We start from the raw sequence: 26,797 nt of genomic DNA, 5'->3' as shown, positions 1-26,797 counted from the left end.
CTCCATCCGAAGGCCCAGAGCGACCCTGGGTGCACCAGAGTATGCAGAATTTAGGCTTCATTTCTATTATTTCTCAGCAGCCTTTATCTGTTATAATCTGCTTAGCAGGCCGACTCCAGCGAGTTGTTTTTAAAAGGTCTGCAGGCATGGAGCCCGCAGTGTGGAAATTCCCCAGTGCATTGTTTTCTCAATATAGCTGTTGCTTTCATGGTTTTTCCTTCACCCTTTCAATGTTCTCTGTGCATTTTTTGGTTCTCTTGGGGACTAGTACAACTGCAGCTGATGGTGGCAGTCGTTCCCACCCCCTTTTCTCAGTGCCCATGTAGGCACCGTACACAGAGTAAGATGCCAGAGCGGTACAAAACTACAAAAACAATCAAAGCAAGCAGAGAGGAGTTAAACTGAGCTGCCATCGCACTGATGGGGTATGAACAGACACTGGTCTTTAATAATATTTGTGCATCTAACCGGGCTCTAAAAGCCCAGCGTGAGTGCCTGCACACGGGCTGCATGAGGAGGTTGGCACGAGCAGAGTGGTGTTACTTAGTGTTTAAACATGCACTACGTTTTTAAAATTGCTTTTCTTTTCGTGCCAGGGCATTTTGTCTTCAGAAGCTGAGGATATATCTTATTGTGTGAAGCCTGAAACTTAGACCTGTTTTTACTGGCTCCCTTGGACTTGCTTTTCAGTAGGCTGAATGGACGGCAGTGCGGGGGTAAGGGGCTTGTTACGCCGCAGCCGCAGTGCAGCTGGGCTGGGGACAAAACGCCGGGAGACCCTGGGAGGCACCGTATGCATGTGAGCAGCTATCGGGAGCTCTCTGCTGTCAAACTAAGTCAGGACTGCCATTGGAGAGGCTTGTGATTGTGCTGTAGTGGTGGGTTTGGTACTGCTCGCCAAGTGGGCCAGCAGATTGTAAGTCGTTTTTGTAGAACAAATCTGATTACTCCAATTATTCCAGAGTTAGCGCTCAAGCAAAACTAAGCCTGTGAAAAAAAAAAATCCTGACCACCTGAGGCTGAGAAGCAAAGAGGAAAAACAGGATTAAGATGAATTAGTGCAGGTCAGTTCCCTTGTTTCACCGCTGTGGAAAGCGGGTACATGTGATGTATGAAAACAAATTGTCTGGCATGGCGGCTGAGGGAGATGCGGCCCGGCCGCATGGTGCTCATCCCGCGCTGCTCACTCCTCCCACTCCCACCCCTTCCTCACGCATGGCTAACCTCTGGCTGGCCATTCACTGCACTAGTTTGGACATCATGGAGGCGCATGTGTGCCTACGAGTGTGCTGGAGGTTGAGGAGGCATGGAGGTCAGTTACCAGTACGCGAGGGAGCTGCAGCATGAACTCAAGAGCTCGTTACCTGTCCTGTTCGGTTTCCCTTTGCCCACGTCAGTGCATGTGCCATTACAAAAGCACCGTGTGTGTTTCCCCTTCTCAGTTATGTGATGGATGTAGGGTTACCTTGGTGTTTGTCTACTTGTAGCATGGGGGGCACAAACCTGTAGGGAACCAAGTTGTAACAACTCCGCTCTGAGAATAAAAGATGTGTAAATCAGCTGGTGCTCCGTGCTGGTAGCAGAGAACCTGGCGGTGAGGCAGAGCACCAGCTCATCGTCTGGTACGGTAACGAATTAGTCAGAAGCCAGTACTGCCCGTTTTGAAAAATTCTGCATTTCAAGTAAAATAAATGAGCAGCTTGTGTTCCATTGTGCAAGACATGTGAAAACAAAGTTATTTTAAGGGGCTAAATGTTCTGACCTTGACACCTCTTACATACTCCTGTTCTGTTCACAGGTGCTAGAAACATTTGCTGGACGCCTGATCAAGATGGGAGTTTTAGCAAGGCGGGATATTCCCACCCTCACAAAGTACCAGATAATTCTAGCAAGAGAACAATACAGAAAAAACCCTTCCTCACAAAACATGGTAAATGTCGTATTTCATGTCATTAAAGTAGTGAATAAATAGTAATGCTTCATAATTTACAAACTTCTTTGATATACGTTGCTAGGTTTTCATTGTAACATTCTGTTTGGAATAAAATATGCCTCCTTGTTCTACATTTCTTCGTGCTGATATAGGAGAGTTAACGAAAAAGTGAAGAACTTCTTTTCCGAACTGAAATTGTTTTGAGAATTTACAGTGTACTTAATGATGGCCAGAATTACACTTTCCCCTCAAAACTACATTAGTGCACCTATTTCTCTTGGAGGGTCTGGGAGTTTATTTGTCATGGAGTGTTCACATTTTTTAAATTTCAAAATGAATATTGCCTTAAAGAAAAGTCAGTTGTACCTTAATGAAGACACTGGAAAATGCACTTTGCAGCAGGCAAGACAATTTTCCTGACTTACATTCTGTCACCTGTGTAGATGTGCCAGAAATCTGTCTCTTTGCCAAATACTGAGGGATGGCTCAGCTGACAAATTTTGAACGCTGCTGTATTGGAAAGTAGCCAGCTAATCTTAGAAGACAAGACAAGTATTTTTGCGGTAGCTTGAAAGGTGGAAAAAGATTCCCTTCCCTGATGATTAAGAATTCTGTAACCTGTTTCCTGAAGATTTTGATAGACAGACTACTTGATGTGCATCAGTTCGTTCTTTGGCTCTGTCTCTCAGACATTAATCTTGATTTAGTCCTGAGAACTGCAGCATGGTTCCTGCCGCTTATCCTCTCCCTAATTTAGTGATGAGTCTGTTTTGTTTTCACAGGGGATACAACAAGGCATAATTGAAGGAGATTTTGCACTTTGTATCAGTTTGTATCATGGTTATGAGCTGCTGCTGCAAATGGGATTGCGGTCATTGTTTATCTACCTTTGTGGGATTATGGATGGAACAAAAGGTGAAATGTCTTCGCCCTTCATTTCGTCCCCACTCCTCCTCATTCACTTTACTTCATCTCCCTGGCTAGTTTTGCACAAAGCAGTTAATATAATGAGTGGATTGCAAACATAATTGATACTTGGTTTCCTCTCATTCCTACTGGAAATAATGTTAACTCAGTGTTACAGATAGAGCCTATTTGGGAAAGCGTGTGTGCATGGCAGCAGTTTTGACAGAATAAGGAATGAACAGAACACAGAGTAAGTGGCAGTAATGTCGTAGAAGAGACAGAAAAACAACTAAGCAATTAATTCAATAAATTGTTCGGTCTTCTGAAGTGATTGTTTGGTCTTGCAAAGCAATTCTTCTGTTATTTAGCTCCCTCCTATAGCAAAAATAGTGTAAATGTATGCATGAGGTTTAAGCATCTTTGCCAGATTATTACAGATTTAGATACATCACACTAGAATTTCTATCCCAGCTGTGTGACTTCTCCCCACTAAGGAAGCTGTAACTGTTATTGTCTTTTTCTGTACTTTTTTTCATTTTCTTGCATGAGATGATGGGAACTTCGTGCACTGTTCCAGATGTGGGTACATGATGACCTCATACACTGGTGCAATAATATTTTCTTTTCTGGCCTCACTTTATTTTTCTTAATTCTGCCACTGAATGTTGTGAGGCTCTTGTAATTCTCCAGTCATCTTTAGACCTGTTGGATTGTCACTGCTGTCTTGTGGAGCTGGTTTGGTACTGACAGCTTTCTGAGGGGAGAAATTTCCACTTGGCAATGTCAGTCGAACTGCAGGTTTCTTTTGAACACTGGATGTGGGAGGGGAATGTTTCAGCTGTTCAGAATACACTGTGCTGTGGCTCTGAGGTTTGTTGCTTCATTTTGGTTTGCATGTATGTCACTTGGCTGTGTGACTGAGGGTATTAAAAACAAGAGCTTTGCCTAAAGCGCTGCTTAATGAAAATGTCACTGTTTTGTCCAATGTCAGAACCCAAAGCGTACAGTACATGCTGCATCTTGTAGAATATCTACAGAACATAGATTTGTAGTTTGCATGTCCTGATAATTTCTTGTGAATTTTTTGCATCTGGCATTTCTAGTTTTCTACTTCTGCTTGCACAGATTTTTACGTTTCTGATGGTACAGAGCTCTCGTTAGACGCAAGCACCTTCACAGATTCCGTAGTTTCTCAGATTCTTTAAATTCCCGTCTGCTGTTTAAATCTGACAGATGAACAAATAGTTTTTCTGTACATTTGGTCTCTGGCTTGAGTAGAGCAAAATAATTTTCTGTATTGTCATAAAATCATTGAAGAACCTTGTTAATTCTAGCTTTTTGATTAGGTTCCTTTTTCTTTGAGTAATTGGCAGAATTCCTGCATTGGATGGCTTTTCTGTTGCTTAAAAGGTTGGTGCAGAACATTTCAGTTTACCTGTGGGACCCAGGCTTAGGTTTATACAAATAGTTTTCATCTTTAAACTCTGTAAAGGAGTCTTCCTTGAGAAAATATTGATCTAAACAATGTTTATTGCATTTTTTAAAGCTACCGTGTACCTTGTAGCTCTTTAAAGGAGCTTACTAATTTTGAGAAGCTGATCTTTTGGATAGCAAAAATGAGATTCACTTCGGAGATGGAATGCTAAGGTATTGAAACTTTTTACAAAGGGTTTACTCGTACGAAGAATGAACTTGGTCGTAATGAGGACTTCATGAAGCTGTACCAGCAGCTTCGAGACATGTTTTCAGACACGCATCAGACTTCAGCAAATGGAAATCTTTGCAAGAGTAGAACAGGTCAGTATTTCCCCTTTAGGGACAGAATATTCACTTTCTGTTTAAATGAAACAGGAAATACTTCTGCATAGCTTGTAGATGGAGAGGGCGTGCATTTTGATACACCTGGCTAATATTCTTTATTCAAGATTGTTTTCCTCAGACTCTTTATTTTTTGTATTTATCATCTTTCAGTGGTTTTAGCTACCTTCAAACAAGTTTTGTATCTTTGAAGTTTTTAAGTTGATTTAAAATGAGAGGTTAAAATACTATTATTTGAATGCATGCTTTTAGCAATGTGACTACCAAAAGTAACAGCACGCCTTCATAAACTGGCTTTCATAAACGTGCTTCAGTATTTCACTGAGGTTTTTGTTCAGGCGAATGTAATTCGAACTACTGTCAGGAATTTGCATGCCTACCTAACTTGGAGAATGATGATGGGAGAAAACTAAATTCAGGGAATCTTCATACTTGTTGCAACGTGACTTGTATCTTTAATTGCTTTATGTCTTTTTCAGTGTTGGAAAATAAAAAGGAATTTATTTACAGTCATCCAAAATTAAGGAAATTGGAGGAAATAGTAGTAGAACACTTCAAATCCTGGAAGATGAAATGTTCTGGTAAGTACCAACAATTCAAAGAAAAAGTAGTGACCAGTTGGAACCGTTAATGAAAATGAGTAAAGGAGCCTACTGATTTATGTCCTGATTTGTTCAAGTGCTTCCTTACTGTCTTGCATGTTTGTGTATCTTCTGTGTGCAAAAGTCCTCTTTAGAAAAACTAAACAATAACAACTTCTTTAAGACAGTTTGTAAATTGCTGATATTAATTGGATATAAACTGTTCTAACTGCTTAGTAAGGCCGTGATAGTAAACTGCTTTCACAGAATCAAAGAATGGCTGAGGCTGGAGGCAGCCCTGGGTGCCTCTGGCCCAACCCAACGTCCATGTGGCTGCTGGAGATCTCCAAGGAGGAGACTTCCCTCTCTGGGCAACCTGTGCCGGGGCTCCAGCACCTGCACAGTAACGACAGTGCTTCTGCCGGTGCTGCGTCCCCTGATTTTCATAGCCACAGAATTTGTTCTGGAAATCAGCTCTCAGTGCAGTGCTACCATGAACTGTTCTCTCCTGCAGAGTTAGATGCCATGTATTGATGGAGCTTCAGGATAAAACAGAGATAAAAAAGAGTTTGTGAAAGACATGAGTCAGCTAACATTAAAGTATCATTTCTCAAGGAACAAATATAAAATAGTTGTTACAGGAAAATATGCTTTTTGATCATTTTAAATTACAAAATTGTATTTAGTGAAATTAAGTTCTAAAACAATTGTAGATGAACAAAAGGTTACTCTTTTCTATCCTAATTTGAAATATCCTCTTAAATACCTTTTGGACACTAATTATTCTTACAGTGTTGATAATTATACTAGCAAAGCAGTCCCTCTTCTCTTTCAGTCTTGTCCTGTAACTTCAAAAAAGAAAAAAAGAATTGAATATTTAAAAAAAAAAAAAAAAAAAAAAACCACAGTTCTTGTTATTTCTGTCTCTCTTACAACTTGTCTTTGGAGAAGTCTGGAAATTAACATCTATAAGGAATAAACTTAATACAGATTGGTTTATAGCTGTAATTTGCAGTGAGAGCGTTTAATTCATGTAGCCGTATGGACTTTGCATACAAGTGTTGCTTCTACAAACTGAATGTATTGTACGTTGTATATAAATATGAGGGTACTGCCAGTAATTTGGTAATTAGGCTTAAGATGCATTTTTTACCTCAGGCAGAAATACTGGAACTTTCCTAATCCCTAAGTTTCTCTGGGAACGGTGCGGCTGATTGCGTGCCACTGGCTTGGGTGTGAGCGTGGTTGGTGCAGAGAGAGCACACAGATTAATATCGTGCCTAGGCAAATGAACTGGCTATGATATAGAACACTAGACGGAGTTTCAGGGAGAATCACCTGTTCAGTTCATGGATATTCATAAGGAATTCAAAAACCCTGTAACAGAGAGTTGAAATGCCATGTAAATTCTTGAAGGGAGGCAGCTTCAGATGTGTCACAGGCTGTGTCACGCAAAGACATCACTTTTGTCTCATTGTTTCTCTCTTGAAACACCAAACGTAGACTTTGACTGCTACAAAAAATATGTAGTACTACTGCTAGTACGTGGATATTTATGCTTATCTGAAATCAGAATGTATGATTTGGGGGCAAAAAGACCTTTAAAAGAAATGTCTCTTAAGTGTTTCATTTTTGCCCGAAGCTTAATGTTGTTTCACTGTTTCATACGTGGTGGTCTTTGCAGCTCTTTATGCCAGAGTTCCTGTCAACAAAGCATCAATTTTCCTTTTACTCTTTATATAAAAATAATGCAGTTCATCTAGGATTTTGCCTAACAGGATAGCAAAACAAGGGCAGGGAGAAGTGGAGAATCAACTCTACGATCAGGTTTTGAGAATGGAGAGAATTTGAAAGTTCGCTGCCACTAACAATTTTTTTATTCCATACTTTTGATCATTTTTGTATATGCATATAGGCACGGCGGGGAAATAGTACAATTTGCTATGAGCTACAAGTTTTGTTTTTTGTGTTTTTTTCACATAAATGTGGAATATTTTTCTTAATGATGTTCAAAACACGTTTTCACCACTCCCCATGTTCCATCTGTTCTCTATGGTAGTCAGTTTTATTGCTGAATTCACTTCTTTCTCTCTTTCAAAATAAATGAAGGCTGTGTAGACAAGTCGGGTATCTAGTCTGGTGCTGAGAATGACAAACACAGAGGCATCAGTTTGAAATGGAAAACTTCCTACTGCATGGATCTCTTCCTCATTCTTTTTCGTCTTGACTGAAAGGGGAAACAGAAATATGCCGTACTGCAGCATGAGATTGTGAAGCAAAATACTCTGAATCATGCAAAATTCTCTGGTTTTAGGAGTCCAGCTTCTTGATTCAATTGTTTACATTTACTTTTCTAGTAGGCAACATTAAGCTTCCTCATTTCTCTTTCTGTTTCTTTGTAATACATCCAAATTCGTTTTGTCAAATTGCTCCAAATTCATTTTATCAAATTGCTTTCTTTTTTGTGATTTTTTTTTTTGTTTTCCTTTCCATACTTCTGTCTGTTCTCCCTGCTTCCCTCAGTGCCTCTACGTGGTTTCTTGTAACATCTTTTGCTATTTGCTATTGCCTTTTCTTTTAAGGTTCTATATTCTGCGCTGGAGTTACCTTCACAAAGTTTTGTGTTTAATACTCTTCCATCTTCTTTTGTTAGCTTGGATTCTACTGTCATGTGAATCCCATCATATGTATTTTTCCTTGCAAGGTTGGCCAGATGTATGTCTTAATATTGCTAACGGGTGATAAGTGTTCAGCTGCTTTGATTTGGTGGTTTGTGTGTGTGTGTGCACGAACCTCAAAATTTAGTAGGCATCAACCATAAATCTTTACTGTTGTAAATACAAAATTACAGTGACTGTACAGGAAGAAATATACGATATTATTTAGCAAAATGGGCGAGCTATGGTTAACACGTGTAGTCTTATCTTGAGCCAGGTGCAATAAGTTGTCTTGCTGTCCTCCCTTGCTCCTGTTTCCTCTAGCTGGCCTTACCCTAGTCACTAACAGGCATAGCAAGGCCCTGGGGAATACAAAGCAGTGTCCTGGAACCAGTTCTCCAGGTGCATGTAGTTAAATTTAAAGCAAGTACAAACAACCGATCCTGAAATCTTTGTTTCTAATGCAAGGCCAGAAAGCGCTTTGCAATTCAGTCTGATCACAAGCTTATACATCTCCAACCCAAATCCAGTGGGCAGCTGACACTGTGATTTATTTATTTGCCATGTTGTTCACTGTGTCACAGCATCTTTGATGATACCTTCTGAGCAATAACTCCAAACCTGTACTTCTAACCTTACTTTTATTGGAAGTAAACTCTAAATCCACATGTACACAACTAGCTACACCCTAAGTTCTGGTTTGGGGCTCTAAATGAGTAGGGTACACACCCGTGTCCTGTTTTCTCCCTCCTCCAGACAAGAATTTGCCATGAGTCTGTCAATAAAACAGGTAAATTTGAGTATTTATCATGACTCCAAACATAATTGCATGTATCTTTGCTCCATCAGAAGGCCCTGAAATATAAGCCTACATCATTATGTGAGCAGTGGAAGATATATTCAGCATTTGTTTCAGGAAGCTTGTTCAAGTGCATAATATCTCTAGGGCAACAATAGGAGCAAGCAAAACTCCTGAACCCAACTGCTTCATTCCAATTAAGCGTTACTGAACTACTCAGTTTCATAAATTGCTGTGGTCATGCCTGTTCAATTTTTAAAACCAGTCACTGCTTCAGCAAAACATTTTCACCAAGAAGTCCTGCATTTCAGAAGGAAAGGATTGTACCAATAATGTAAGTCATTGGCCATGTCAGGAGCAACACTAACTCTTATTCCTGCCTCTGAAATGAAACCTCTCCTATGAGGACTCAGAGGAGTAGTGCCAGGTTGCCTGTGCAAACTCCTTGATCTGTTTCTGAGTAATGAAGCAACCAGGCTTAGTCTGAGCTTCTCGTTCATGTTGCTGTTGCCCCTGCCTTGTGAGATGTACGCACCACAGTTCAGGTAAGTTCTAGCAGACATTCTGGCCAGCTCTAAAGAAGCGTTGGCTCAGCATAATGAGCTTCTCCCAGCTACTCTGCCATACCTGGATTACCTATTAGATTGATTATGGGCTGCTAGTATCTTGAGTTTTCTGTCTGGTTTTGGATACGTCAAGGAGGCAGTGGCAGCACATAAACTGTATTGCAGTACAAGGACAGATCCTATTGAGTGTTATCACTGTCATGGGATTATGCTAAAAACAGATACACAACCATGGTGTTGGTAATAAAGGTAGTGGAGGAGAAAAATAGGAACTCGTGTAAGTAGGGGGTATCCAACCTGCACTTACTCTAGGATGCATAGCCTGTCATTTTGCTCAGCATGGCAAATCATACAGAACACATTCTGTCAGTTGTTACAGTGGTCTGGTTTCTAGTTAAAAGTACTGCATCATCTGCACCATTTCATTGGGTGGCAGGTTCACTGGGGCAGGTTGCTGTACCTGACAGATGCCCCCGTATCACCTGCACTATCACTGTCTCGTCGTACTCTGGCCACTTCAGTAATATTCAAAATTCACCTCCAACCCTCTTTGGAAGAAGGCATCTTACACATTATTTCAAGGCACGTGCCATCAAACCCGAGCTTTTCAAAGTAACAGGAATAATAGTACCTCAGATACAGGATGTTCTCACTACCGCTGGTGTAAATTCTCCAGCATTTGAATGCTGCTTTGATTCCAGAGAGGAATTGTTTGAGCAAGTATATCTCGGAGCGTTTCCTGGGAGTGAAAAGGTTTGTCTAAATAGGCTGAGGGGCTCATAATTACCACTTTCCTCTACTATTTATATATATATGTATGTTTAGTTTTTTAATACATTTTAAAGAAAATTTCTTAAAAAAACAAAATGCCGTATACTTGGATAAAACCTTCGAATTGTTAAGTCAGGTGAGAGCTGTGAATGTGTAACTTGTGGGATGACCTGTCCTCACGTTTTTTTGGCAATTGTTTTAAAATCATGTATTTTCTGACTTTTTAACCTGAACAGATCAAACCACGACTGAAAGTACATCTGTGAACAGTGCGGATACCAGAGTGATGATCTTCTCATCATTTCGGGATAGTGTGCAAGAAATTGCAGAAATGCTTTCCCGCTTCAACCCAGTGGTTAGAGTAATGACGTTTGTTGGCCACTCCACGGGAAAGAGCACAAAAGGCTTCACACAAAAGGAACAGCTTGAGGTAAAGAGAAGATAAAACTTGTAGTAAGAATAGTTACGAGGAATATTAATAGTATAAATAACGATATGGGTATTAATGCAGGTTGCATGGCAGTGACTGAAATTTCACGTGTAGTTAATAAATATGTAGTTCAATTGCTTTCGGAGTATCCAAAGTTATACTCACTAAACAGAATGTATAAATAGGAATAGGTTATCCATTTACATTATATTAAGACATGCTAACTTTTATATATTTGAAAATCCATGGAAATATTTAAATACTTACTTGCCTTTTTTTTTTTTCCTTGTAGACAGAAAAAATAAGATATATCCTTAAATTTGGTTTCAGCAATGTAAAAAAAATACTGTAAAGTTGGGAAGATGAGTTTTAGAAGTATGCTGTGGTTGGAGTCTGAATGAGACGTGCTTTTTCCCCTTTCTTTTAGAATTGAAGAGTCATATTGGTAACATTAGTGCTTGTTAGGTGATCGTGATGAAGTAATTGACAAATTTAGAAAGACTGGCTGCATTTTGTAGGTGTAAAATACAAATTTATTTATTTTTCAACTTCTGGATAACCCTAGAAAAAAAATGCAAAGTGTGTATGTGTGAGGCTTTCTAGCTAACTTGTTAAATCTATTCTTAATCAGGTGGTAAAACGCTTTCGGGAAGGTGGGTATAACACTCTCGTCTCTACGTGTGTTGGAGAAGAAGGCTTAGACATCGGTGAAGTTGACCTCATCATCTGCTTTGATGCTCAGAAAAGCCCAATTCGCCTTGTGCAGAGAATGGGCAGAACGGGGCGCAGGCGGCGAGGCAGGATTGTTGTTATCCTCGCCGAAGGGCGGGAGGAGCGGGTGAGTGTAAAGCTTTCTTCTTGCTGGGAGACCAGAGGGACTTGTTCACTGTGCTCCAGAAAACTCTATACTGCGCATTAGAAGGCATGGCAATCACGAGTGCTCTTAGCAACGTCTTAACTGTCCACGGGGAAGTGTAATAGCCCACTATGTCAAAAAAAAGTGTCTTTCTTCCATGTTGAGAACTTCAAGCTTTGTTGTTAATAGGGCTTGTTTTGTAAATGATAAACTGAGATGCAGAAAAAAACATTTTTTTGCCAAGGTTATGGAACAATCCGTGGAAGAGAGAGGAATGAAGCCCTGCGAGCTGGAGGGCTGGAAGTGTCTCTCTCTGAACTGCTGACGACACTGCGCTTTCAGACAAGTACTTAGTGGTAGCAGGCTTGCGTGTGAGGTCTGAAGAGATCAGCTTAAGTGGAAATCTACTTTTGCTAAATTCCTGAACCTCAGCACTCAACTCAGAGTATAATTAATCTTCTCTGAGCGCAGGCTGCCCCTTGGGAAACAAATGTACCAGGGGAAAGCTAAGCTGTGAGTCGTGAGGTGGGGGAACTGATCTTCAGCTGTACCAGCACACTGACCAGCTTCACCCTGCAGCTGCACAACTGCTGGATGAGATCCAAAGAAGATGACAGGGGAGTGCTAGGTGGGAGGAGGCACAGCAATCCCTCTGACATCCATCTCTGGTTAGATTGCTTGCAGTACAATATGATAGTGCATCTTTACATTTTCATCATGCAGCCCCATTTTGAATGCAAGGCATTGTTAAGGTGTGCTGTGTTGTTTTGGTGGAAAATTGATTTTGTTCTTTGTTGGTTTTGGTTTTGTTCACTGGCTAGATTGGTTCCTAGTTTGGTCAGGTTTTGTACCGGTAGGGTCTGAGATCTGTGTAAGCTAATTGCAAACCCAAGATTGCAGAGTCTTACTATTTGATTATTCCCATCAATGTGGTACCGGTGTTTTAAATTTTTTAGTTATAGGAATTTAATTCTAAATGAGTGTCAAAAGAATCCTGCCAAAGTCAATTATAAAGCTTTTCAAGAATTTTTGTTGGGAGAAATTGGAAAACATAGGTCTGGAAATGTTGAGTTTGATAAGAATTTTTGTTACAGAAGCCGTTGTGACTTGCTCCGGCCCCCATCTCCCCACGTGTTCCCCCCCACGTTGGGTCCCCCATGGAAGCTCACTGCCATCCACCAGGCTGACTTGTGCCACATGACTGCTTGTGCTGTTAGTCCCCTGGGTTTCCCTCGAACTTTCTGCCTTTTTCCTTGTGTTCCCAGGCATGTCATGTTTGCTTTTTTTTTTTAACGCCTTGTGACAGCTCAGCTCAATGTGCATTAGCCTGGAAGGGAGCTTCTAGCTGCAGATTTAAACCGGTACAAAGGTGAGGGCTCAGGAGTTCTTGAGAAGCTCAAGGCCTCTCAGACTCCTGCCAGGCCAAGCTGACACTGCCTGTGAAACACAGCAAAAGGACCCATACTGATTAGCAACACTAACATAACCATTCTGTAAGGCAATTAAATTGTTAATAGAAAATTCGTTCTATAAAAAGACTTTTTACCTGTGCTAGGATTAAAAAAAATCTTTATTGGAATGTCTGTAAGGCAGTTCAATAAAGTTCTCCCCTAACCTCTTCCAGTTTTATTCAGAGAGCATCTTCTTGTGTCTGCCTCTTCAAGTCCTGGTTTCCAAGATCATCTGTCACAAGTATTTAGCTGCCATGCTTGGCGTACTCAGGGCGCTCAGTCTGCTTAACTTGGCGTGCTGTCTCCATCAGTGACCTGCAACAGAGACTCAGGGAAATGCATTAAGACAAGAAACGTGCAGAGCAGGGACTGGTTTCTTTCTGTAGGTTCTCCATCATCTTGGTTTCTCTGTTGCACAATAAAAACGAGATGTAATTAAAAGGACTTGAGGCACGTATGCTATTAACAAATAACCTTATACCTTAATATGTTTGACCTCCTTTCTTCCTGATGTAATCTAATTCACACCATCCTATGTCTATTGCAGATCGTAAATTCCTCCAGGCAAGGGCCGGGTTCCTTTTTCTCTCAAGTGTTATGCCTACTCCTGATTTACTTATGGAATAGAAAAATCCGTGTATTAAGTTTATATCTTGTGTTATTAATTCTAAGGATTTTTAAGGCATGTTTGGAACTTAAAGAACAATCTCTGTTCTTTAGTACCTCTTTGCTTTTTATTACACTTGCTTTGAATGTTTTACATAGGCACAAAATGAGCATTCAAATTTCAGTTGACTTAAATATGTTGGTTTGAAGCTTTGTAAAATGGGAAAAAAAGACCTTAGAAGCTATTCTTAATGTAATCATGGTCAGATTTTCAGTGCAACTTTGCTGCTTTATTGTTTTCCTCTATATGCTTTTGCTCCTTTCTGCTCTGTAATGGGTTACCATAATGTGGAGGCATACTGCAAGTCTTCAACTTGCAGTTCTGGAACTTGAATACAACTGAAGCTGTACGTGGAGTTAAGGACTTGCAGCTCAAGAACTTGAACATGCCGTTATGTTGATCTAACTGACCAGATCCACAGAATAGGGTGTATGATGAGTTCTCTGGCCCTTGCATCATGTTCTGTTTTATTTGTGTTTGGGAAGAAAAAAAAAGTGCATGACAGAACACAACATAATGAAAAGCCCCAGACACTCGGGCATTCTTCTGCTTATCATCAAGTCATGTGGAAAAAGCAGTTCAGCAACATATAACTTTTCCTTTCTTTTACAGACTTACAATCAAAGCCAGTGTAACAAAAGGAGCATCCAGAAAGCTATTTCAGGAAACAAACTGCTTCATTTTTACCAGCACAGCCCACGTATGATTCCAGAAGGCATAAATCCAGAGTTGCATAAAATGTTTATTACTGCTGAAAAATACGAACCAAACAATTCAGGAATGCTTTCCAAAGGGAGAAGATCTACTTCCCTCCAAAATAAATCTGCTCTCTTTTCCTGTGTCACTGGTAAGAGGATTATGGTGTTTCTGTAAGCGCTCTGTAAGCTGCTATCTCTTGTTGTTATATTACAGCACATCAAAACTTCGCTCTCACACGAGGTTGGGTCTCTAGCAAAAATGTCCTTCTGACAGCTTTAACTTTTAAACTGTGATATTGTGCTGGCTGCTGCCTTGATTCTTCTGCATTCTTTTCCTTTGACATCCTGACATCACAGTTCGGTCCTTCAGTATCTGTACTTCATATCAGACATTTGTTTCATCGTTCCCCATAGAGCTTCCCACAGAGTCAATGAGGGTCAGAGACGCCAGCAACAAACAGGAGAGGCCGATGTTAATGCCTTCTGACGACTTCTGATATGCCTGTCAGCTGGCACACTCGTCACGAAATTTTTAGTGTTAACTTTATACTAGATTTGTTTTTTAGCTAAAACACCTAGGCTTGATTCTCGTATTAATACAAGAAACGTGTCTTTCATACTGTTGGAAGTTAAAATAAAACAGAGATGCTTGAAAACTGAAGGATTTTGAGGGGAAAAAAGGAGAAAGCAAGAGTAGGATATTGGGACCAGATGACCTCCGGAGGACCCTTCCAACCTCAAATGTTCTGTGATTCTTTGATTTATTGCACATGCTTTTGGAGAAAAATAAATCTTAAAAAAGAGAAATGGCTCCTTAGCTTGTTCTCTTAGATAGCATGGGATTAAGGCTAAATATTACAAACAGCTGGAAATCAATCACAATCTCTTTTGCTAAGTGCTTTCAGTACTTTAAAAAACAACAGCAACTGCTTGGAAGGAAGGAACTCCTAAAAAAACTTCAGAAGCTTCATATCCCAGCGTCTGAGTAGTTAGACTTAAAGGTTAGTGTTTTTAAAACTCTTCTGAACACAAAAGTTCTTATGATCACAATCTACCTCTGATCCAAACACCATCCAGGGCAAACTAAAGCCTGAACATAGAAGAGGGAAAGCAAGCCACAAAATCATGGAGAAAAGATCCCTTTCCCCTTAAGCTGCAAACCAGTTCATGCTATTTCCCATTTGCAGGGTAGAAATGTAGTGGGGAAGGATTAGTATCAGTAGACCAGTCTGTACGTGCCATCCTCAGCCTAACTTCTTTCTAAGTAGGCACGTGCTGCAGACATAACCGTGGTACGGTTGTGATGGTGCTCCTGATCGTAACGCTTTTCCAGTCTGCCTCTCCCAGGCTTGCTTATCTGCGTTTTGCACACAGCCCAGGAGGTGCCAAGTAAGGAAAAGCAAGGGTGGTATAAGGAGACGCAACGTGCGAGAAAAATGGGGCAAAACATAGAATTAAAAAAATCATTTTAGAATGTTTGTGAGTCTGTCCTAGAAAATAGAAATGAGAGGCTTGAAGTGGACAAAGCAGATAATACACTTAAATGCATTTCCTGCTGAGGGAATAGCACTTCAGAGGCTGTAATTACCAGGTTCCTTTTGTGTGAAATAGGTTAGCAGCTGCCACGTTGAAGGACATGGCGTATGTGGTGATCTATCAGTTGCTGAAGCTGAATGTGATTGACTGCCTGTCTTGGAAACCAGTGTTACATCAGTGCAAATTGCTGACGCTTTTGTTATATTGAGCACCAGGCTTGTGTTAAGGTCCCCTCGTTACTGTATGAAGCAAGTGCTTGATATTCAAGATAAGTCTCAAAAAGAAGAGAAAGTTCTTTAAAGGATTTTGCGTTTTCTTGTTCTAATTTCAGTGCTCCCTTCCATGTTACAAACTTGAAAAAGGTAGCCATAATGAATAAGCTTTATATGTTATTTATCCTTTCTTGCTTTTCATTTGTTTTTGAGGTTCAGCTGATTTTCAGATTCGTCCTTAGCAGGATGTGTGCACAGAAACTGAAGGATCCCAGGCAGAAGTATTGGAGTAATTGCAAGCATTCTCCTCCTTTCCTAGCTAAATTTGAATATTTCCTTTTCTTCTTAATTTGATTTAGCTTCTAGTAATTTTACACCATCCTTCCACTTCAAAACCTCTCATAAAGTTAATCTCTGTGAGTACCAGAAGGACACGTTATTCTTGTCTTAGCCCGTCACCTAACCAAAGCGTGTGCTTCAGTTGTATGACTTCCTCTGCAAAAGTACAGCAACAACAAAGCTCCCAGTACCCTGCAGTCTGCTTATGTTGTTTTGTCTCATTTTTGAGATTCCTTTCTCTTTCTCTATCCTTTTTGACGAGCCTGCTAAAACTGAGGAGCATTCTGAGGGTGGTGAGGCACTGCCACAGGTTGCCCAGAGAAGCTGTGGATGCCCCATCCCTGGAGGTGTTCGTGCCCAAGCTGAATGAGGCCCTGGGCCTCATCTAGTGGGTGGCATCCCTGCCCATGGCAGGGGGGTTGGAACTGGATGATCTACAGGTCCCTTCCAACCCCAGCCATTCTAAGGTTCAAAGTGCAGTTAAAACAAAACAAAACAAAAAAAAGAGGAAAGAGTAAGTTTACACCCAAAGCAAATGGCTTGGACTCACTGGGGATAGCATTTCTGAACAGGTATCTTTGGAGATAGCTCAAGGTTTTTGTTTTGCTCATCTTTTGTTTTTAAATTACTGTTTATCCCGCAAGATAATTGAAACGATGAAAGTGCTGAAAGATCCAGATAATCATCTTTAATATGGTATTTCCATGTTCTCTGCCAATATCCCTGTTCTGTGAGAGATACCAAGCCACAATAGTCATGGCACATAATAACTAGCATGCCTTAAAATGTGCTCTTTCCATACCTTGTTTTTCCTAGTAGCTGAATGTCATTTTAAGGTATCAATAATTTCTTTTGCTCTTCTATTTATGTTGCATTTGTCCAGGTAAAATCTCATTTTGTGATGACGTCTTCCCCTGATTGTTCTCAACTAGTCTGCCTCCCCCTGCTTCCGGATTGTATCAGTCTCTGAGTTGTATCTAGCTGTGCTTTTTGTTTGATTTTAGAATTTCACATTATTTCCTTAAATGCCATTTTTATCATAGCCATGCAATCTTCTTTTACTGTCTTTCTAAAATATACCTAAAACATGCCTTCTTTAGTCTTTAGACCTCTGTGGCTTTCTGACACCATTCCAGTTGCCCATGCTTTTCAGCACAGTTGTGGACAGGCCTTTGGATGCCTGGTAAATTTTCTCAGTTCATCTCCTGTTTGAATTAAACCTGCATGACCATTTACACCGCTTTCAGTGGAAATACTGCAGAAAAACTGCTGTTTTCAATGTTTGTTGTCTTTGAAAAAAGCAGTGAATCAAGGAGGTGTTAATGCATAGGTGCTCCAGTTCCCTTAGTTCAGGTTTCTTGCCCTGACAGTACTGGTTTGGTAGGAAGCCACTGTTTTGTGTGCTGCACCAAGAATGTAACACTTGGCATGTGTCTTACATCAGCCTTGTCTTGCTCTGCTTTTCTCGGTAGAGAGCTGTCTTCATCTGATTCATCTGGGGTTTTGCTTCTGAAAATTCAATTGCTTCCTTCTGTGTATATGCTATTTTTTAAAGTATTTTTCCTTTGCCTAATAAGAGTTCCTACACCTAGTAAGTCACTTGTTTGTTTGTTTAAACATCTTTCACTTACACCTAAGTTACATTACTTTTTTCAGCCAGTGACACGGCCTCTCCAAAATACCGCTTGCATCTCCTCGAATGCATGCCCAAAACAGCTGCTCAGTTAGAACCTGGCCAAGAGGGACCTCAGCAGCAGCACTCTTATTAAATTCATTTTTAGTCGGAGAGTTCTAATAATCTCTGAACTGCGGCTTTGTGTGAAAAATGAAGCACCTCGAAATTTGCAGGATTGGTGCTGTTCTGCTCAGCTGTAAGGGTTCCCCAGCAGTGCAAATAGACGCCCATTTCCTGGGGCAGCTCGCCCTTGGCTGCAGCAAGCTATCATTTCAGAGTGCTCTGCAGAGCTCTTAGTGACAGGCTTTTTCCTTTTGTGAAGAATGGATTAATGAATTTAGAATTTATGACCGTTAAAAACAAAGTTTTTGTTTGTCCCTTTGTTTTTTTGCCAGCCCTTAACTCTGAAGTGGTATTTTACGTGCATGCTGACAGCAGTCCTATTTGTCTGCGTCCCTTTTCTCTCCGTTTTAGTCAGGCTTCGTTGCATGTGAAATGTTACAGCTTAGAAATGTGTGCTCATCTAAGATGAGTAGAATGAGAATGGAGAGGGTTACAATAGGAAAAAGTAGAAGTGATAACTTGTGCAATAGTTTGCTTTAAGACAATTGCCTTTGGTCTGCTTCACTTTCCCTCTGTTCAACCGCAACCAGGCTTTATGGAAGAAAAAAGTTTGAAAGTAGGCTCCAGCTCCTGCTTTCCTCCTTTACCCTGACGTATCCAAGTATTCGGGGCAGATGGTCAGGCCTTTCCCCTTATTGCATGGAATTGTTTCTGGAGAAGGGAAGAGTTGGGCAACCTGTAAGTTAGGCATTAACCTGTTGCCTCCTGGACCACATTGCTTGTTTTTACAAGCCAAGGGGACTCCCTTCCATTTTCCTCTCCTGGGGAGATCTGTTGTGTTTTGTCAAATACAGAGGCCATTGTCTTGGCAGCCTCCAATATTTGTTCTACTCAGGAACAGAAACTTCAAAGCTCAGTTCTGAGCCCAGAGCTTTGGGAAGCGTCCGTTACTGAATTTTGCAAGCTGTTGGATGCCTTCAAGCCTGTGTAATGTTGGGCAGTACAATCACCTGATGGTACCCGAGGATCCTCTTGCCTTTGTTAGGAGGAGCTGTGTGGTGGTTTTACCCTGCTGGACAGCTGAGCTCCAGCACAGCCGCTCTCTCACCCCCCTCCTGAAAGGAAAAGGGGAGAAAATGGGATGGGAAGGGCTCCAGGGTAGAGATAAGGACAGGGAGATCAATTACCAGTTACTGTCACTGGCAAAACGGACTCAGAGTAGGGAGAGTAATGTAATTTGTTGTCTGATCCTGCTGGGCAGGGGTTGGACTAGATGATCTTCAGAGGTCCCTTCCCACCTCAGCCATTCTGTGAGGCTGTGATTCTACTGATATCAAAGCAGAGCAGTGAGAACTACCAACCACCTTGGGGGCTGCAGGGCTGCTTCTCACTCCTCACTCTCCCAGCTTCCCAGCTGCTGTTGCCCAGCAGTTGTGTTTTTTGTTGTTGTTGTTTGTTTGTTTGTTTGTTTGTTTGTTTGTTTTTCCTTTCTTAAATCTGCTGTCCCAGAGGCCCACCCAACTTCAGTCACAGCTCGGCTCTGGCCAGCAGTGGGGCCCTTTGGAGCTGGCTGGAGCTGGCCCTTCTCTGCCATGGGGCAGCTGCTGGGCTCTGCTCCTGCTACAAAACCTTGCCATGGAAACTCAATACAAGTTTTCCTCTGGATCTGTAACGTGGAGAACTGAAGTCATCTGTTGTTCTCACTGTTTCCCTTGGCGTGTTCATCACCTGGACTGTTAGGGAAAGTTCTGGTAAGCTGTCTTGATAACCATCTTCAAGAGCAAGAGATATCCCAAAATGGATCTGTTTGCCTCTGAAGTTTTCTGCTGGTGTCTGCTTTTTCCTGTCTTGCAACTTGCTCTTTGCAAATGCCATCTTGGTTCCTTGGCAGACCATCTTTCTTACTTGTTGGGTATGAAATGTCTGAAGTGGGGCAGTGGAAGTCTCTCTCCACTGGCCAAGGGCATTTGTTTTTGACTACAACAGAGTACCCTTCCTGGCCTTTCCTTTATGCCTTGTCCAGGCAGCAATCTCGAGAGCTCCACACTAATTCAAGACTGAAATACTCTGTCTTGGTGTATGGGTACTGGATAGTTCCTGCTAGAGCAGACTTAACACTGAACTCTTCTTAGGAACAACAAGAAAGGCCATGAGATACACTTTTCTTGTAGATGTTTTTAATTTTCTTTTTTCTTGAGGTCGCTCTTCCTCTTCTACTGAGTCCCTGACCTGTTTGTTAGCTATAAATAAGTGGAATGCCTCCTAGACTCAGGTCAAAAATATTCCAGTAGCAATAATATCTTCTTTTTGTTCTTTTTTTTTTTTCCACCATGGTCTTAGAAAAACTTCACCGTTGGTTAGATTTTTCCAGCTGTGAAGGAGTTAGCAGGAATTGAACCTTGTATTCAGATCTTTCAGGGATCTGTGTTTGAGTCTTGCAAACATTGTCACATCGTCCCTGGAGATGCGGTGTTTGGAAACTGTCATGCGAGAGGATTCAGAGATACAGGCTGATTCCTCTTGCACGTCATGAAGCCAGAATAGGGTGTTGGCCGCATATTCATCCCAAATCCTGTCTCAGAGCGATTATCAAGTTAACAATTATTTTTCTCCAAGCTTCATACATGCAGGCTGAAGGCAATCACATGTTAACTGCTCTTAACAGTGATGTTTTGGATGTTCCTGTGCTATTTGCGCTGATGGCTGTTTTGAGGGATCTGGCATTCTTGTTGCACACAGCTGGCACAGTATGTGGCGGTTGTGTCAGGGCTTGCTGTCAGCCTGACAAGGTTACTCAGTTTCCTCAGGGTTACTGGAGCTTGCTCGCGCAGAGCCCTGCAGCACCAGGGCCTTTTCTTCACTGAACTGCCATTTGAGCATTTATTTTGGTTTTATCTAGCATTGATGCTCACGGATTCCCCATACTAACCATTTGGTGTTACGCATCTAAATAACACTAATGACCTCTCCTTTTCTTTTCCCTGCTCCTTCAAAATTTTCATAACGCTTTTGTTTCTGTCCTCCTATTCATCTACATGCCCTTAGTAGTTTAAAATGGAAAAGAGATTGATTCAAGAAATGGCTAAGAAATATTTTTGACATGACAAAGTACAGTTACTTTCCAGTACTTAGAGAGTAACTTAAAAACAAAAACCAACAAGCAAACAAACAAAAACCCACCAAGCAAGCAACCAAAAAACCCCTCAACTTATTAGTAGTTCATTCCCCTGGTCTCCCCTGAGGATTACAATTACAAACCCAAGCCCTGTGCTTTCCCTGTTTGCTGAACTGTCTTCAGGGCCTATTGGTGTCTGATAGGTTGAAATCTCTCTATTCATATCTTTCTTTATATGCTTCGTTATATGAGGCCTTCCCCAAAGCAATCACTTCATAAATAGATGTGTCCAGATTACAACATGTGTATGTAACTTGTTTTGGTATTTTGTTTCTGACAGCAGATTCTCTATGTCTGGTTCTGGTTCTGGCAGAAAGTACGCTTCTTCTGGCTGATACTACACAAGGTTGTTTTTCTTCTTCTTCTATATGTCCTTTTTCTTGAAGTAGATAACATTTTCCCCTTCTTTCCTCCCCAGCAGGCCCAAAGCACTGTCATGAGAATTGGTCTTTGTCAGCTGAGGAATTTGAAGTGTGGGACAGACTTTACAGGCTTAAAGAAAGCGATGGAGCAAAGGAACCGATACTGCCTCAAATTCAGTTTGAAACCTTAGAAAACCTGGAAGAAACATCAGTGAGTTTAACCTAAATTTAATGTTTTCTTTGACATGTAGTTTAATGGGAACACTGGGTAACAAAGTTAACTATGAATTTTAAGGATGTCTATCTTCAAAAACCTGCATGTAATTCTTTAAATTGTATTTTTAAGTTAAGAATTCAGGAATTAGATGTTTGAAATGAGTTTTTGAGGTTAGGACTGTCTATTAAAAATAGAAGGAAAAAATCTCCCAGTATCCAATAAGTTCTGCTCCTGCTTTTTAGAATTTCAGGCAGGATGCTGTATTCATGATGGTACTGTATCACAGCTTTAGTTACCTTGTTTATATAACTATAAAAGTGTTACTGATAGAAAATTCAAGTTTTACAAGTTCTTTTCTGATCCAGAGGGAAAAAAAAATTGAGTTTTTATGCCATTTTACTACTTAAAACAAACTGTATTTCATGAACAGCTCTGACAACACAAAGCCTGTATTTTTTATTGTTTGTTTTAGACTGGACATAAACATTTGTGATAAAGTTCAGATACTGCCCTACATTCAGAGTGTTTATTTACCCTGACAGAGAGGTAGGAATTGGTTTTGCTGAACAATTTCTTAACTAACATCTCCTTGCCAATCTTAATTTTAAACTGCAGAAGCCTGAAGAGGAGGGAACTCATAAACTTTCCTTATCTGAGTGGAGAATTTGGCAGAATCGTCCTTTTCCTACAAGTATGGTTGACCACTCGGATCGTTGTTACCATTTTATTAGTGTTATGGAAATGATAGAACGGATGAGACATGAACAGGTGAGGTATTTACATTTGTCTGCCTGTAAGCATGCACATGTATTTAATGCACAGTTAGAATACTTAAAAAATAATGAGTGCTCTAATTCTGTCTGATAGCTGAAATAAACAGTGGGGAAATGTTCGTGTGGGGCTGTGTTACTCATTAAGAAATGGATAATGTGCATTTAATTTTGTTTCAAAAATGTCTCCCACTGGTGTTCTATAATTCTTAATCTTCTCCACAGAAGTTGTTTAAAAACACTTAGTGTTTTCCCTCCAGTTCTATACATACTGCTTTTTCTTGTGTTGAAGTTTTCTAGGTCATCAGAATCTGTTGCTAAGCTGCCAGAGTTTCCTGAATAACTCTGCTAACCAAGGAAGAGAATAGAGACATTGTAGTTGTACTTCTTTATAGGAAAGTGTGTTGACAGAAAGTTGTAAATAGACTTTTAGAGCTAAGATAGGCTCTCCATCACAGGACAGTGGCATTCTTGACTTCTTTGAGTCTGTGTTCTCTGGCTTGGGTCAATAATACATTGCCAGAGAGAGGGGATTTCAGAGGGGTGTTCAGGTGTAGAGAGCTGAAGGAATTCAAGAGACAAAGAAACAGTTAAAAAAGCAGAATTCTTTTTCTGCTGAAGGACTTCACTCCCCACCACCCCATCAGACATTTGAAGCATTTGTGACTTAAGTTCCCTTACTGAAAATGTACTGCTACCAGAAGGCTGTTCTGGTTCCCAAGTGTCTTCAGAGTTGTGGTAGATGCTAAACTAACAGCTGGCACCTATAAAATAATCTGTAGAGCAGCATAGCAGAGAATCTGCGAATAGAGCCTTTTCACATTCCTGGAAAACGCTGGAAGATCTGTGTCAGAAAGGAAGGGGTATTGCTGTTCGTTGATAACAAGTGATAAACAATTGGCTCTCACTGTTTCTAATCTAACCGCTAAATGTCAGCCTAATCATGATATCTTGTAAATATCGTTCTTGCTTCCAAAAGAGTGGGACTGCCTGTAATCTCATTCATCTTCTTCCTAGCTCAGCATTTCAGGCATGATCGGGATTGATTTTCCGCCAGCTTTCTCTGATCTGTCTTAACTAGTCATAGGTGGAGACGCTGCACTTTCTCATCAGTTAGAGAAGTGCATAACGGGGTGCCATTGGCATGCTGAAAACACCTTCCCATGACTCTGCTGAATATGGGAGGTTACACCATGACACATTGCTCCACCCTGTTGAATTCTTATACACAAAAACAAAGCACTTGCAGTAACTCTGACTATATCTGGCAAGGTTCACAAGACAGAAGCTGCAGCACTGGCACCCAGTTTTCAAACATAAGTGGTTCTTGGTCTGTTATATCTACACCAAATTGTCAAGGTTCAAGGACTTCAAAGCTTCATCATATTTTTTTCACAAAAACAAAGAAGCAATGTTTTAATTTATTTTGTCAATATTGACAGTGATTTCTTGCATTAAAGTAATATTTTCTTAATTTTCTTAAGTCAGCTTTGACTTCTCTGAGAAGCAGTAATAGTCTTCCCAAGACAGGCTATGTTCCCACTGACCTTCACCAAAGGGAAGGGAAGTGCTTGCTGTACGTTCTGGTTACAGTGGAATCGCCTTGGACCAGTCACTGAGTTGTGGCAGTCCTTACTCATCAGGATTACACCAGAACAAACTTGCTGCCCTGCAATTTGAAAGAGAACAACCTTCCATACTGCTAACATGAGAGCATGTGTGAGTTTGCAGGAGGTTGTCTTGTTTTCCTCAGAACCAGTCTTGTCCTAGTTCAGTCTTCCTACAGCTTCAGGTCTGGTGTCTCACAAAATGCATACAGAGGAAAGAGGGTACAACTCTACAGCAAATCAGACCACAGAGCCTTTGTGTATATTTCTTTCATTAGATTCTCTTCGCAAGGTTGAGTTCCTTTGGCACAAGGAACTTGTTGCCTTGTACCTAGCATGGTTCAGCCCTCTGACAGTCTTGGTGGCATGGCTGGACTTGCTCCAATCTGATGAGGTATTTCTTGGACTGGGGGACTAAAACTGGACCAAACGCTCCATATTGGGTGCCCCAGGTGCTCAGCAGAGGAGAATAATCGCTTCCCCTGCCCTGCTGGCAGCAGCCTTACCAATGGAGCCTGGATGCGTTCGTCTTTGTTGCCACAAGGGCACACTGCTGTCTCATTTTTCTGTCCTGAGGCTTCTGTCATCCTGTTGACCCTGTCCTAAAGTGTGTCACCTGCTTCCCCTCTCCTGGTATCATCTGCAGGCCTACCAAAGGTGCACTCGGCACCTGCAGTCAAGGTCAGTAATGTTAAATAGCAAAAACCTCTGAGAAGGGCTCTTAGCAACTAGCCACTGGCTGGACTTCATACCAGTCCTCGTCCTTTGGTCAAACTGTATCTCGCACGGTTAGCTATAAGATTGTGTCAAAAACCTCACTGAAGTCAAGGTAAACAATGTCTGCTGCACTTTTCCTGCCCATATAGCCTGGTACCATCTTCATGAAGGGCAGCCTTGAATTCTTCATCCCTGAATGTTTGGTGTGCTTGTTGGGATATTCCTTTAAAAACTTGTATTTGCTAGTTTGATTCCAGGTTTGTACTCTACATTTAAAATTGGAATGAATACAACATGAACGTAGCATTCTAACATCACACATTTAGATTTCCCTTATGATAGAGTGTTTTGCATCATTCCTGACATGATCGCATATAAAACTGTTCATGTCAGCATCTTTCAAAAATAAGCAAGTTTTGCCTAAAGCTGATAGTGCCATGTTGCCTACAGCCAGACGGGCAGGGAGGCAGGGCTAATTTACTTGGCCAGTAGAAACTGCTACGCTGTTTTTATTCTTACTGTAGAGTCCTTGTTTGGAGAAGAAAGTATTAATTAAAAATGCACAAGTAGAGCACAATAAAAGAAGCTCAGATTTGCAGGCAATGTTTTGAATTGGTGCATTGCCATTAAGGCATGTTTTTGTAGGTCGGTACGTGTCTTGGCTGTGTTCCTGCTTCTGGTGCTGCGGAGGTGTGGCTGGCTGTGCTGGGCAGCACGGCACCTGCCAGAAGAGCTGCTTGTGTTGGCAAGTGCGGGGCTGTACAACTCTGGCCCCATGTACTTTTCTGCGACTGTACTTCTATGAGCACTTCAGTTAAGCATGAGATTAGGAAAATCGTGAGGTTCAAAATAATGCTTTTCTGCCAGATTTGATTTCAACCCTCTTTAGTGTCCTGTTCCCCTTCACAGTGAGACCCCTGGGATGCAGTGTGCTTGCTGAAGGCACAGGCAGTGCGGGGACAAGCGTGCTGCTCTCAGCAGCAGTGCCTCCTGCACCAGCACAGCGTGCTCGTGCGATGCCTGGGTTAACGTGTCCGCAGGCACGCTGCGTGTACCCGGTACAAGCACACCAGTCTGGCTGTTCTTAATTCCAGTTGCTGATTTCTACACTACTTTGACCTAGGCATTCTTGGTGATTTTTACTGTAGCAAATAGAAATTTTCCTAAGTTTCACCTTACTTTAGTATTTGGGTGTGTTTTGAAATAGTAGCAAATGCTGTTAATATGCCCGAGGAGAGGATAAAGGGATATTGCATCGGCCTCTGGGAAATCAACCTGTAACAGAAGTTAAGCTTGTAAAAAATCTACCTAAAATGTTTGTCTGGTATGAAAACGAACGGATAGAAGTGATGATGTTTAGCAGTGATTCACAGGTTTTTGCAGGCTCTGTGTGTAATGTGCATCCAAGTTCTTACTATAAATATTCTACAGCCAAATATATCACTGCTAATCTCTCTGACGTTCATTTACGGTTCCTAATAGCAGGAGGATAAAGACAGACACAAGTCAAAGCTATTTCCTTAAATAACCGGGATATTGAACTTCAAACCACCATTTTATTATTTTCTTACTGAGGGATAAAGTATAAAACCAGCCAAACTGTTATCTTAATATGAATAACCAAATGATCTGGAAATCTCTGATGCACTAATTATTTCTTGGGAAGAATCCATTCAGAGATGAGTAATAACACCAGCCAGCTCAGGAGGTGTGTCTGTGTTCTTTGTGGGTATTTTCTGCTGTGGAAGACTGCTCAGGAATTCAGCACTGTAGTTGTCTTTTCCTTTTATTCAGTTGATGTATCCAAGAAATCTCCTATGCAGTTGTGTTTTGCATAAGATTTTAAAATTTGATTAAAAGGCTTAGATATTTTTAAATAGAAGTGAAAATGTTTGGAATAATCCTATTTGTATTGCATTTATATGCATTTAATAACTTAGAGGAAAAGTTGGCATATTCAAAAGCAAATAAAACAAGAAGTCCCAGACAGG

The 26,797-nt window shown here is 41.0% G+C and overlaps 1 protein-coding gene across 1 annotated transcript in view; it reads left to right on the top strand.

The window, feature by feature from the left end:
• The window catches only part of FANCM (FA complementation group M), a gene marked incomplete at its 5' end in the record, with an annotated part of 70,952 nt that overhangs the window by 22,963 nt on the left and 21,192 nt on the right, over positions 1-26,797 (top strand). Inside the window, 10 exons of the mRNA XM_035327602.1 lie at positions 1,799-1,930; positions 2,716-2,848; positions 4,508-4,636; positions 5,137-5,238; positions 10,268-10,461; positions 11,093-11,299; positions 14,048-14,283; positions 16,746-16,758; positions 21,563-21,706; positions 22,328-22,480. Of these exons, the coding sequence (XP_035183493.1) occupies positions 1,799-1,930; positions 2,716-2,848; positions 4,508-4,636; positions 5,137-5,238; positions 10,268-10,461; positions 11,093-11,299; positions 14,048-14,283; positions 16,746-16,758; positions 21,563-21,706; positions 22,328-22,480 (1,443 nt within the window). The remainder of the gene's footprint in view (positions 1-1,798; positions 1,931-2,715; positions 2,849-4,507; positions 4,637-5,136; positions 5,239-10,267; positions 10,462-11,092; positions 11,300-14,047; positions 14,284-16,745; positions 16,759-21,562; positions 21,707-22,327; positions 22,481-26,797) is intronic.

Source organism: Oxyura jamaicensis, chromosome 5 (genome assembly GCF_011077185.1).
Source record: "Oxyura jamaicensis isolate SHBP4307 breed ruddy duck chromosome 5, BPBGC_Ojam_1.0, whole genome shotgun sequence".
Taxonomy (NCBI): domain Eukaryota; kingdom Metazoa; phylum Chordata; class Aves; order Anseriformes; family Anatidae; genus Oxyura; species Oxyura jamaicensis.
Note: the sequence above shows the minus strand (reverse complement) of the source record. Positions and strands in the feature narration are given on the sequence as shown.